Source organism: Solea solea, chromosome 1 (assembly GCF_958295425.1).
Source record: "Solea solea chromosome 1, fSolSol10.1, whole genome shotgun sequence".
Classification (NCBI taxonomy): Eukaryota; Metazoa; Chordata; class Actinopteri; order Pleuronectiformes; family Soleidae; genus Solea; species Solea solea.
Window position 1 is genome coordinate 34,305,561 of NC_081134.1, and position 13,655 is coordinate 34,319,215.

Consider the following 13,655-nt stretch of genomic DNA (forward strand, 5'->3'; position numbering starts at 1 on the left):
TTGAATTCTCAAAATCATTTATTCATTTTTATTATTGGTTTCCATGAATTTTCAAATTTACTGTTGCACAATATATATATATATATATATATATATATATATATATAATTATTAACTTGCATGCCTGAACAGAAAAGTTACTTTTCATGGTTTAATGTAGGGCTAAACAATGAATTGAAATTTCATCAAAATCACAACACAGCCTACTACAATTTTCAAATTGCAGGAGGCCACAATATTTCTCAAAAAATATCATTTTAGATGAATCATTGTCTTGACCTTATTCTACAGACTGAAGGGAACATCTTTGTTTAATATCACATTTTTTTAATGATGTAAAAACAAATGACCATTCCGTCTGATATCGTGAATCATATCGCAATCACAATTAGATATTTACGGTATTCAAAGTTGATTTCTGACTGAATCCTGGTGATATACACACACTTAAACATGATTTTTGTTTGTCACATGTTTTATATGTGGTGAAAATGGACTCTGTCAAGCACAACTATCAGACCGAAGTGGGTTGTTTAGGTTAGGTGCAGACTCTGGGTTCAGTTGTTCTTTAAGAGGTTTGATTAAAATGTTTAAAAACTGTTGTTTTTTTTGTAACGTAAACACATACACCATTCATTTCATGCAAAATTAGGCTCAAATCTTTGAAAAGAGCCAGACTTGCCATCACTAGTCCTGTCGTAAAACTGCGGAAATGTTGCCGTACAAGTTATACACTATAGTTTTTAAAGAGTGTTTCATGTGTGTTTAAATGTCATTGAAAATATAACAGCACGAGGAGAGGCTGTATAAATAAAAAGTGTGTCTATGTCCTTGTCAAACAAAAGTCACTCTCGATGCAGCTGCCTAACATTTATGAGTAAACCTCATCATCACATGTGTTTTGTTTCAATCTCCACTTAGTAAATGAATGAAACAAAACAAATGCACTAAACTCCAGAGCAGTATTGCTCTAGTGCACAGGTCAGGTCTCTTTCTACCACACAGTGACAGGTTCCCTTTTATCTGTGTCCCAGTACCACAGTCAGCTCTGCAGTCTGACGTGAGGGGAGGCTGCAGGCTCCAGGGTCACTGCAATGCACATGGAATACATTCCTAACATCCTAACATCACTTTAGGACAGCAGAGGGGGGGTTGGGACGGTGGAGGATGAGGACCGCACACATTACATCATACCTGCTCTTCTTTGATGCCGTTTAATACACTGATTCCTGGTTTTGGTGGCGGTTAATCCTGTCTAATTGTGGTTATTCTGAGTGAAATTGTGATTGTGATATGAGAGGGAGTGGCACTTTTTACATAACAACTCTCACTTTCATTTGAACAACATTTATCTGTGAGAAACAAAGACGTTTTATTCAGTCTTGTGACGTGTACAGACCAGGACAATATTTAATCTAAAAATTTATTTTCCACACATTTTGGCTGAAAGAAATATTGCAGTATTGCGATTTTGATAACAATTCGATTAATTTCTTCAACCCTACAAGCAACAAGTGATTTAACCCTTAGCATTTCGCCTGATTTTTTCCATTATTATGTTTGGTTTGTTTTTATGAACCAAATGATAGAAAAAAACAGTCTATTTGGTGACATAAAATGAATCATAACTTTGACTCAACGAGTCATTTTTTTGTAAAGCCTGAATATGTGACCTATAAACACACACACACCCAGGAAGTCCATATAAGGAGTTGTGTATTATTCCCACAGCAATTTACCAAGGGTGCTCACACTAAGCGTTAACCCTATTGTGATTTTGCATACGGAACGACTGTACAATCACAGACAAGATACACCAGCACGTCAGCCAACATTTTTTTGAGAGGGTTAAGTGAAACCACTGCAAATCAAGATTCTTCAAAACTTTATTCTGAAAACACCATATTTGTCAAATTCCTAGAAAGAAAAGTAACAATAGAAAAACACAAAAACAACCCTCGACCTGGAAAAAAATCAAACTCTCTGGACTAGTCTGATAGGACCTTTGTGCAAACGAGAGTAAACAGACATTCAACTATTAGTGACAAAGATGCAAAACAACTCTGTATTTGAAAAGGTTGACATAAAATGCATAGAAAAATCACTGGTCTGCCCCCCACACAAAAAAGGCAAATAAATACTCCAGACTCAATAGCACTTGCATGTACAGTAACAGAATTTCACCCACAACCAAGAAACACACTTTCATAAGAGCTGTCACCACTCTGTCAACGTTGGCACAGACAAAATCCAAAGTATGTGCACTGCACTTCCTTTCTCACACAACATACACGTTCTTTAATAAGGCAGAGATGAGCCGATACGGGATTCAGTATCGGTATTGGACCGATACTGATCACCAAAAATCACTGGACTGGATATATAAAAAAAATCCTATGATATGAACCTGCACCCTACGTATGACGTAAATACTTCATTAAGCAAAAGCAACATGCTGTAAAAAAGAGATGTCACCCATCACCGTAATGTAACAAGGACACGGGAAAAGCTGCTTATGCATCTGCACAAATGTCTAATAACCAGCTAAGTTGCTTCAAAGAAGTATAAAAACTGCATCAGATTGATATTGGTATCAATTCAAGATTGTGATATTGGCATCGGACACAAAAAATGGACATAGAAACCAAGCAAGAATCAAACGTGTCTTTCACACACATCCGTTCTGCTCAATGTACATTTTGGACAAGGAGGCAGCCATGGACTTTGCCAGCTCCTCGTCTCTTTTCCGCTGCATCTGCGAGTGTCTGCACCAGTCCTCGTACTCGGGGTTGGCGAGACACCTGTCCAAGAGCACGTCATAGTGACCGTTGCTGAGCCAACTCAGCCACACGGCAGGCTTGGAGGCGTCCTCCTCCCCGAGGTAGTGCACCATGGTGGAGACGGTTGGACTCTCCAAGCTGCCCCCCGTGGTCAGGTAGACGTTGACGCTCAACATCTGACTCATGGCCAGCAGCTCGGGGTACCCGGCCCAGGCCCCGTCCTGCGCCGCACTGATCAGGAACTCTCCGACGTCCCCTTCAATGATGGGGTTGAACTCGTCCAGGTGGTCGGCGATGTGGTGCACCGTCTGCTCTCTTAGCTCGCCGTGTCTCGCCTGGTCCCCAAACGTGGCCTTGCACACGGCTCTGTACAGACAGTTGCCGTCTGGAATGATGTGGTACCTGTACTTGCTCCTCTCCTGCAGGTACTTGTTCTGCCTCTCCACTTCCGCCAGGTACCTGGTGACTTTGTCGTTGACCTCCCCCCTCTCTTTGGATCCCTGTGAAGGAGAGTCCTGCAGGACGCTGAGCTCAAAGTCCCGTTTCTCATCCGATGCTGGAGCAGCTTCGCTCATGTCCTGAAGATCCTCCAGATCCTCCAGAACTCCAGGCTGAGCTGCTGAGCACGTGACAGGCTCTGGTTCATGCACTGAGGCCCATCCATTACTCCTGACATTAGTCACTGAAACCACATCATCATCCACCCTTTCGTTAAACTCTTCTCTTCTGGGTCCACGAATGTTACTGGTGAAGAACTGGTTTCCTGTCAGCTCTGAACAGTCAGGGAAAATCTCCTCTGTGCCATTCCTCAGCTGATCTAGCAAGTCCACAATCACGTCACTGTCACAGTCATCACACATGATGCTGTCTCCATTATGAGAGTTAGTGGAGGCGGATTTGGTCTTTGACTCCCGCATGACATGGACAGGCACAGACCTTTCCGATCCATCCGGTCTGCGGATCAATATCTCAGCAGTGGACGTGAAGTAAATCGGCCTCAGGGATGAAGCTTCGTAGCAGGAAAAGGCAGGCATGTTTGCGGAAGAAGACGTCTCCCTCACTGGATCCCTGTTGGCCGCTGAAGTTGCGTCTGTGTCTGGGTCAGTAAATCCCGGTTCGTCGGCGTCGGAGGGAGCAGTCGAGCTTGTCCCAGTGAGTCGCTCGGAAGCGGCGGATAAAGTTATCGCAAGTTTGCGCGACGACCTCGGGTAGTGTGTGAGCGCACTGTTGTACAGCTGCATTTTCAAGGAGTCCCTTTATACTGAACGGCGCAGCCGCGCACTTACGACAGAATGACAACAACAACTAAAAATACACCGCATGTCATCGACAACAGCAAAGTTGTAGGGGACGTTCCCATGGTCCCGGGGTCCTGTCACCATTCACACGCAGAGACGGAGACACCCGTGTCCACTTTAGTCCTCCTGCGTCATTAGCAGTTTGGGGTACGTCCCTAATTTTAGACTTCAAACTGTAACAAGACCCAGCCTGTCTTCACTTCGTCACTCCGTCAAGTCAACGCTGATGGAAGCTACAACAGCTTCCGGCTCACTATTTTCAGAATAAAAGCATTTTGACAGCTACGCGTGTTCAAAGTTGAAATAATGTATTGAATTTGATGTTTTTTTCTCTTTGATTATAGCAAAGATGATAAACATGATGCAATGTACTACTTACTCTATAAATAATTTATGATAAATGTCTTTCTTTCCCTCGACTTGTAATATTTTAGTCTCATGTATGTTTTTTCTTTTATTCATGTTTACTCATCATTCAATAACATATTAAACACTATACTTATAATTATAATAGTAATATTATTATTAGTGGTAGCAATAGTAGAAGTATCGCAGCTTCCGTTTAAGGGCTTTCAAAGTAAAAGCATTGTTGAATACGGTTGAAGTTTTTTAATTGAATGTTGATTTACTCATCATTCAGTGTGTTTAATTGTGGATTTCCCTCTTTTTTAAAATCAAATAATTAAATGGACTTACTTACTTTATTTATTGTATGAGTAATTCCACAAAGCCTTCTTGTCAACTGTACATTTCTTAATAATTATAAAACACTACACTGTTTTAATATAGCACAGATTTAAATCAGTGCACTGCATTTGGACGACAAGTTTTCAAGCGTATTATTATGCTTATTTTTATTATTATTATTTTTATTTAATGGCAGTAATAGTATGAGATATACTGTACTTTCTCAGACTGGAACCAGGTGGTTAAATTTCTGCCAATCACGGATGCCAAACTTACTGCGGTCTCTATTTTTAACACATTTGTCTGACAGTTTCAGCTTGTTCAGAGTGAAAAGGTCAGATGACTAGTGTTTGCTATGAACGTGAGCACTTGAAATAGACATGACATCAGACGAGTCGCTTACAAAAACACGGATCAGGCTTGTCAGTAAGATCGGGTTATTTTCATGCAATTTTGCTGCTGGGAAACTTGGACAACTTGGACATTTCTCTGACTGACACACACACACACACACACACACACACACAGTGAGGTGTCAAAGAATACAATCCAATCTTATGTATAAAGCACTTATAGAAACAAACAAAACAGCGTGCAAAAGTGCTGCACCATAAACACTAAAATCCATAAAAGGTAAAGAAACATAAGATAACACATAAAAGACAGTAAAACACGTATAAAAAGTTATCAAACGCCAGTAAAATAAGAACTATATCACACTGTGTTAAAAAAAAAACAAGGAAAAGAAGTGTGTTAGGAGGGATTTAAATCAGGCAACAAAAGGAAAGGCCTACCTAATAAACTAAAGAGAAATGCTAAATCCTTTCAATGCATGTTGGGCAAAAAATGCCATGAAACCCGTTGCATTCTTTACTAAACTTCTTCCTTTAATGATTTTTGCCTCTTCTGATACATAACTGCAATGTAACTTTTTTGAGAAAACTATTTTAAATGTATTCTATTGTTGCTCTACTTTTGGTGTGTTAATTTATAGTTAATACTGCATGGATTTTAGTCTGGGGATTATAGCATTATTTCAATAATAATATGTATTATGTTTATTAGTGTATAGATCAGGGTCTGCAACCTGCGGCTCTGGAGCCACATGTAGCTGTTCATCACCTCTGCAGTGGCTCCCTGTCATGTCTATTTTTACATTATTTCATTTTTCTCTTTGAAAGAAACACCTCTTATTTAAAGATCAATGTGATAACTAAAAGTGTTTTTATATTTGGTCCACTAAAATATGTGTCACATCCTTTGTCTATACGTCAAATGTGATATTGTAAACCTGAAATCAAAACCGGCAAAAATGTTTTAGTACTATGAAAAGTTATTCCCAGCACTTATAAGTAAAAGTAATGTGTAAAAATATGATATATCCAAATGTTCTTAAATTTCATAAATGCATAGTATATATATGTATACATGTATATATATATATATACATACATACATACACACACATACATATATACATATACACATACATAAACGTATATATTTATATATATATATAAATATATATATATATATATATACACACACACATATATATATACACATACATATACACATTAATGATGTCACTCGCCTACTCTGAAATATTGTATTTATTGTATAAGTGTGTGATGAATAAAAACCCAAAAAACATTATGTCTAAATGTTAAACTTCAGCTCCAGACTAAAGATGACATTTTCAGTCAGTGAAATGTGTGACACTGCAGTAAAATAAAACTACCACCAGGGGGAATCAGACTGCCATTATATTTTAAAGTGCTTTGTTGCATTCAGGAGCATTACCACGTGTAAACACACGGAGGCGACATTTCGCCTCAGAGAGGGCGAAACAAACAGTTGCTGGAGCAAACGCATTCAAAAAAACGAAAGAAAAAAAAAGAGAAAACGTTGCTAGAGCAGCTGTCGCAAGGTTGTGTACGGCATACAAATGAGGACATTGATCGTTTCCTTCGCTGTGCTGTTGTCTTCACTAACCTGAGCTGCTGCACTAACCTCCAGCTGGTACGGAGGGAGGCTGGAGGCTGCCCCCCCCACCACCACCGCCCGTCACACCAGCGTCCATTCAATATCTCGCGCATTTCTTCTTCCCTGCAATTAATTAGAGGGAAATGTGCTTTGAATAAAAACAATTAGACCGAAAATGAGCACACATACACCCAAGGAAAAATTCGGCTATAGTATAAATGTGCAGCAGTGAGCGAGTGAATGAGTGTGGGAGGGGGGGAACAGATGCAGCAGGTATTAGCATATCGTGGGTCAAATTGACACATATAGTACATTAAATATATATATATATATTATTTATTTATTTTGAATAGAGTAGTCTGCACATGTAAGAAAATAAAATATCACACCGAAAAAGTCAAATTAACTTCAATTAATTTGGGTTTTTAAAATGTCAGTGAGTTAATCGGCACAAATAAAGGTATATTCTGCAATATTGTTGTGATTTGGCACTGTATTTTGTGGAGTATGTCACCACCACGAGGTCCGCAGTGCCTCTCCGCCAGCCCTGGTGGTGTTGTTGTTGTTGTCGTCATTCTTTCTAGTCTTCCCGCCTAAATCCACGCCATAATAATTAATTAATAATACATCACATACGTGCAGCTGTTGAGGTGTTTTGTCTTTTGTTCATAGAAAAGGTGTTGGTGGCGCGGGTCTGCTGCGGCAGAGAGGTAAGATTAGCACGACTGTATATCCATGTCAGTGGAACAAGCCATGCTGATGTCAGAGCTTTTTCCCTCTGCCCTCCACAGTGGGAGGATCTCTGTGCGTTGAGTCACGCAGCTGTCAAAGATAGCTGTCACCCAGTTTCAGGATCAAACACAGTCAATGAGAGAACGGCTCTGAGACGAAAGGACGCGGAGATCTCAGGTAAAAAAAAAAGAAAGAAAGAAAGAAAAGAACCTGCCCTCCTGTTCTCTCTCCCTCCTCATCCAGTCCCCAAACAAGGACGAGAAGAGACAGAAACAAGAAGGCGAGAAAGGGGGAACAATTTTTGATGAATAAGGATTTTTTTTTTTTCCCCTTTTGAATATTCGGATACACGCTGGGGGATTTTGTGGAGCACAGAAAGAAAAACACTACACTGCAGCAACACGGGAGACAATTTTTCTTCAGCGCTTGACGAGGGGACACATTAACGCACGGAAATGAAGACAAAAAAGGGTAAGTGGCAGAAAAAGAAAACGTCAAAATCAGCCCGTTTGAGAGGAGACATGGTGTTTTTTATGTAGAGGCGAACAGAGCGAGTTCCCCTCACATGCAAACCATGCAGTCTATTGTTTCCTTCCAGACGTGACAGGGGGGGTTTTCTGCCATGTGCTGGCGCGATGTCAAAAGTCGACATTGTCTCGTTTTGAACCGTTTTAAAAATGTATTTTGTCCCAACATTTGTGTCTTTATTTCGAAGCCGTGACAACACAACACACACGGCTGCGTCGCCATGTGTTGTTTTTGTGTCGCGGTTGTAATTAGGTTAACTTTAAAGCTCGTCGTAGTTTCATTAAACGCCGCTTCCTTTGACAGAAAGAGGGGTTTTTGGTTTTTTATCTTTTTTAAAAAACGAGGCTACAGTTGTGTCGAAGTTTCAGGAGGAGGGAAAAAAGTGGCAACATAAGTTAAAGCGACGACGCTGAGCGTGAAATGTCGCCACTGTTGTTGTTTTTTAAAACTACACGTTTCGACAAAAAACCCTCACCTCTTGTACGCATTGGTAGAAACCCCTTAAACCGCTTTTTAAGAAGGCGTCTACGTCCAAATGTGGGCTAATGTCCATCCTGACCTCATTGTGGGAAGTTGCCTTGTTACATTTCGTGGACCTCGTGGTGCAGCACACACACACACACACACACACACACAATAGAAACCCCGTCACAAGTTGTGTAAACTTACAAAACCAGCGTCTCCGTCTGCTTAAAACACTTTTTGAGGCCAGTCTGCTGAGCGCTGGTGTTTCTGGAGGACTTAGTTTAATGGCGGAGGCGCAGTTTGCGTGGAGAAACTTTTGAATCGCATACAAAGAAGCACGCAGCACTGGCTTCTTTTGTTTAGTCTGGAGACGCTGATTTGCAACAGGTCTCCCCTCCCCCTCCTCCTCTCCTTTTCTCTCCTCTCCAGCCTACGTAATTACCTCATCCTGTTGGCTGCTCACACTTGGGAACTTTCTTATTCTTTTCCCACTCGAGTTTGCCCCCCCAGAGCAGAGGAAGACAGCTCCAGGGTTTTGATGCACAAATCGCCCAGTAGTTGTATTGTGTGTGTATTTTCCTCGTGGTGCAGGGCATAGCTGGTGTAAGTGACCTAAATATCATCATATGAGCATCTGTGTTGTTTCATTCTCCAGTGGGAGATCAGATATCCACGTCTGGTGTCAGTTAGACTCCATTGTGTGTGACATTTGAGATCATAATTGGCTGAAAACGGGCAGAAAAATCACATCAAAGCAAAAAATACAAAACAAAACAGTTGTCGTAAGCAGGTTTATCCTCTCTCATGATAAAATAATCCAGTCTGGTCATGACGGATGCTAATTGGACCTGTGTTGAAATGTGAAATATAAAGTGACAGCCTACACACACACACACACACACACACATTCTTCAAAACAAAAACCTCTGGTCAGCTCCACTCGCTCCAAACACAGAAGGTGTGCTCGCAGCCTGTGCAGCAGACCTGGATTGTATTTGTTGAGGCAGGTTTTATAACTGACACAGCATCAGACCAGCCTTTGTGACGTCTCGCTCTCCATCCCTCCCTCACCCCCTCCCTCCCTTCCCTTGCCTCCTCCTCCTCCTCCTCCTTCGCTCCTTATATGAATCACATGGCTGAACTTGACAGCTCGCTTCTGACACATCAGCTGCCTCCCAGACAGCTTGCATTTGGTAAATGGCTGCGGCGGATTTGCTTGAAGACTTTGACAACTGGGGGGTGGGGTGGGGTGGGGGCTGACATACAGTGATAACCTATTTCGTCTTTTGTCCCGCTCTCACACTCTCTTGTTGTTTTCTCTCCCCCTCCCTCTCTCTCTCTCTCGTGTGCCTGCCTGTGCAGGTTTGGTGATGCTGTCGGGGAGCGAGACGGATGACGAGGACAGCGTGGACGCCCCTCTGGATCTGTCGTCCAGCTCGGGCGGAAGCGGGAAGAGGAAACGGCGAGGGAATCTCCCCAAGGAGTCAGTGCAGATCCTCAGGGACTGGTTGTACGAGCACCGATATAACGCTTACCCCTCCGAACAGGAGAAAGCCCTCCTCTCCAAGCAGACTCAACTGTCCACACTGCAGGTATGGACCGAGATTTAAAACCCCACGTGAGCTCACGGCCGGTAAAGCCTTTTTAAAATGGATCAGTGTAGAAGCTGAAAGGAAGCAAGTGTCAGCTTGATTGAATCATTTCCTGTGTTGATGGCAAACAAAAACATGACACACACAGTGCATTGAAGGTCATCCAAAGCAGCTTGGTGTTGCAACATTAAGAGTCTGTGAGACTTAACGTGAGTAAACTCACTCCCTGTGTGTCGAGGGCTTGGCTGAGGCACTTGGACAGGAATTTCCCTCCCTCCAGCCCCTTTCCATCCCAGCTGTCTGGGAACAATGCAGAGTCATTTACATAGTTAGAGCTACAAGCCTCTGTGAGCCAGTTGTGACTAGCCTGGTGGACTGAGGGGGGGGGGAAGAAGAAAGATGACCATGATTACAGCAGTGACAAAAGAGATTATTTTTCATTGAAAGCCATTTTCAATAAAGGATTACGATGTCAAAACGAGACTCTCTGTTGAAAGTGAATGTTTGGCTCCGCTCAGTGTGAGTCGTGATGAGTTTCTCTGCTCTGGGTTTTCATTCCTGCAGTCGGAGCTGAAACTATAAACAGGATTTGTTAATGCTAAAATCTCAGCGTGTGATCGGTGCTTTTAAAACACAGGTGCAAACTGCACCTGGGGATAAGTGCACCAGCAGATTTTTTCTTTCTTTAAAGTTCAAGTGAGCCATGTGATCCCTCCTTTTTTTTTTTTTTTGTCTCACACCAATGATGTTTTTTTTTTATCTTCTATTCCAGGTGTGCAACTGGTTCATTAACGCACGGCGGCGACTTCTCCCGGAGATGCTGAGGAAAGACGGCAAAGACCCCAACCAGTTCACCATATCCAGGAAAGGCAGCAAGGCCGGCGACAGCTTCTCCGACAGCTCCCAGTCCCCGAAACACAGCAGCCTCACAGCCGGTACGGACGAAAGCTACGACAAACGCGTCCTCCACCCATCCAGCTTCGAAGCCGCCATGCCCGGCGTCTTGAGGAAGGCCGCCTCCCCCTCCACGCCGCCACCGACCTCCTCGTCCCCCTCCCCGGGGCTCCTTCCCACTCGGCCCTCTGTCATCTGTCACACCACTGTCACTGCAGCGATGCAGGCCAGCCCGACCGCCTCCCACCCATCTGTGCCCGGAATGAACTGCGACAGGGCAGCTGAGCTGTTGCAGTCGGCGCAGGCGCTGCTCAGGTGCCAGGACGAGGGCCCGGGCGGCCAGCCGCTCCCCACCGCCACCACCACCACTATCCTCGGCAGCACCGGCATGGAGGGCAACCTGAGCCCCCGCAGCGGGCTCTTCAACACCCCGCCCCCCACCCCACCAGACCTCACACAAGACTTCAGCGGCTTCCAGCTCCTGGTGGACGTGGCCCTGAAACGGGCCGCAGAGATGGAGCTGCAAGCCAAACAGCTGGTCTCCTAAAGCGAGACGACAAGAAGGAGATGGAGGAGAAGAAGAAGAAGAGGAGGAGGAGGAGGCGGCAATAGAGACTTGACTTTGTGTCTCGACTATGGAACTCCTCTCGAGTCCAGTGACTTGTCTGCACGCAAACACAGAACAAAATCCACACGAAAAGCCTGATCATTTCTATTTTTGGTATACCAATCAAATTGATGAGGATGTTTTTTTTATCGAGAAAGAAAACTGTATTGAGGTGCCTTGGCTGTAAGTTGTTTATTCATTTCATATACATGCGTATGTATTCTACATGTGTATCTTATTTGCACACAGGGACCAAAAATGTTAGCAGAGAAATGCTGCCTGTCTTATGTCCATGATACTGTATATCATTTTAGAGAAAGCTGGAGTCATAACACACAACCCCCCCTCCCTCGCTCCCTCCTTCCCTCCCCCCAAACACACACACACACCATGACCAATCAGGTGCATTGGTCAGGTCCACACACGCCGACTGTTTTCACATTTCAGAGATCGGTTCATGATTGGTCTGCCTCATTTGTTTGCACACTAAAAGGCAGAGGAAGGTCATCTCAGTGTCTTAAAACATTCTTTGCTCTTGGCATCTATGACAAAACTTATTCACTACTGTAGTACATGTCAAGTGTTTTCATGAGTTATAGTTTTGATTTTGTACTTTTTACTTTTAGCTATTTTAAAAGAGAGCGAGAGAAGAAAAACCTTCACAATGTTTTTTTGTTCGTTTGTTTGTTTGTTGTTGTTTTTTTGTACTTGTGTTCCCACCATTTGGGATATTTTTCAGATGACCAATGTAGCAGGTTCTTAGTCTGAGCCTTCATCCCACCACTCAGCGAAAAACGACGGCCAGTGGACTGGAAAAAAAACAAACTTAAAACACTACAGATGTCTTTTTCTGCATTTGCTGGTTTTTTTTTCCTCCGATCCTGACGAAAGACAGCATTTTTTTGAAATCACCAAAAAAGAAAAAAAGAAAGAAATTTCATGTATTATAGGACCATGTGTATAGTTAATGTGACACGATGCCCAATGATGTGATTTCTTTTCATACTGTGCAATGTTTGTGGCAAATAGGGGTCACATGGGATTCAAATAAAGTTTTGTTTTTCTACATCTCTGAATTGATACCGATCGTTTTCATTAAAGCGTCCAAACCTAATACACATTTACACAGGCTGTGTTCTCTTAAATCCTGCCAAATTAAGCGAGGATTACAAATGTATCCCTCGAGGATCAGGGAAAAGGAGAGGGAGTGTGGGAGGACAGAAATAGGTTGACGTTTGTCTCCTTCTACAGGCTACCGTTGGGGCATTAGAGACATTCCTGTGTGTGAGAGGTTTACAACAGCTCCGTCTGATTAACATAATCCTGCATAAATTAACACGGGCAAACGGCAGACGTCAACGGTTTCTTGCCAACAGGGTTCGATGTGTGTCTGCGTCTCGGAGGAATCGATGTTAAGGCACCTTGCAGCCGAGTATAGCCTCGCTGTTCCGGCTAAATATGGTTTGTTTTAGATTTACAGGACGGTGTATGTGTCGCATATTTGATGAGGAAGGACTAAAACGTATTTTCTTTTATTAAAATGACACCCAACAGTTAATATGCAAATTCAGAATCAGAAACCGGTTTATTGCCAAGAAGGTTTTGAACATACAGGGAATTTGCTTTGGTGTTTTGGTGCAGGACAACACAACAGAACATGGAGATGAGATTAATGAAGTATCAGGATCAGTCAACACAATATTTAAGGCAAATTAAGTTAAGGGGAATACAATTACTGTAAAAGGCAACACAATATAAAAAAATCAAAAATGTATCAGGGACTGGAGAAATGAAATAGTTCACCAGAGTTTATTTACAGAGGTATTTGAAATTTGAAAGTGTTTGCGGATACATTTTGAGGGGGAAATATTGTTGTTGTTTTTTCTTTCTCCAATACTAGTTGTTTCACAGATGATAGGAAAATAAAATACTGTGCCACATTTTGTACAGATTAAATAAATACAGTCAGACTACTTTGTCATTAAAGCACTGGACCAAACATATCACAATCACATGGGTAAGTTTTGCACAGTAATGTTTTTTTTTTTTAGCTTCTACTTTGTCGTATTTACATTCTGTTGTTATC

At 42.4% G+C, this 13,655-nt stretch overlaps 2 protein-coding genes across 2 annotated transcripts; one reads left to right on the forward strand and one right to left on the reverse strand.

Annotated features, from left to right (window-relative positions):
- Positions 1–1,868: 1,868 nt before the first annotated feature.
- On the reverse strand, positions 1,869–4,381 carry LOC131460876 (OTU domain-containing protein 1). Its single transcript, XM_058631749.1, has one exon. The coding sequence runs from the start codon at positions 4,019–4,021 to the stop codon at positions 2,669–2,671; it is 1,353 nt and encodes a 450-aa protein (XP_058487732.1). The 5' UTR covers positions 4,022–4,381; the 3' UTR covers positions 1,869–2,668.
- Positions 4,382–7,596: 3,215 nt separating this feature from the next.
- Positions 7,597–12,637, forward strand: tgif1 (TGFB-induced factor homeobox 1). The gene is made up of 3 exons (XM_058631774.1): positions 7,597–7,954; positions 9,839–10,068; positions 10,841–12,637. The coding sequence occupies exons 1-3, from the start codon at positions 7,939–7,941 to the stop codon at positions 11,507–11,509; spliced, it is 915 nt and encodes a 304-aa protein (XP_058487757.1). The 5' UTR covers positions 7,597–7,938; the 3' UTR covers positions 11,510–12,637.
- Positions 12,638–13,655: the final 1,018 nt, after the last annotated feature.

What these genes read in the sequence shown, in the direction of transcription:
- LOC131460876 (XM_058631749.1), bottom strand. Translation starts at nt 4,021, where the DNA reads ATGCAGCTGTACAACAGTGCGCTCACACACTACCCGAGGTCGTCGCGC.
- tgif1 (XM_058631774.1), top strand. An exon ending in CTCAACTGTCCACACTGCAG is followed by an intron (nt 10,069 to 10,840) that starts GTATGGACCGAG and finishes CTTCTATTCCAG; the next exon opens with GTGTGCAACTGGTTCATTAA.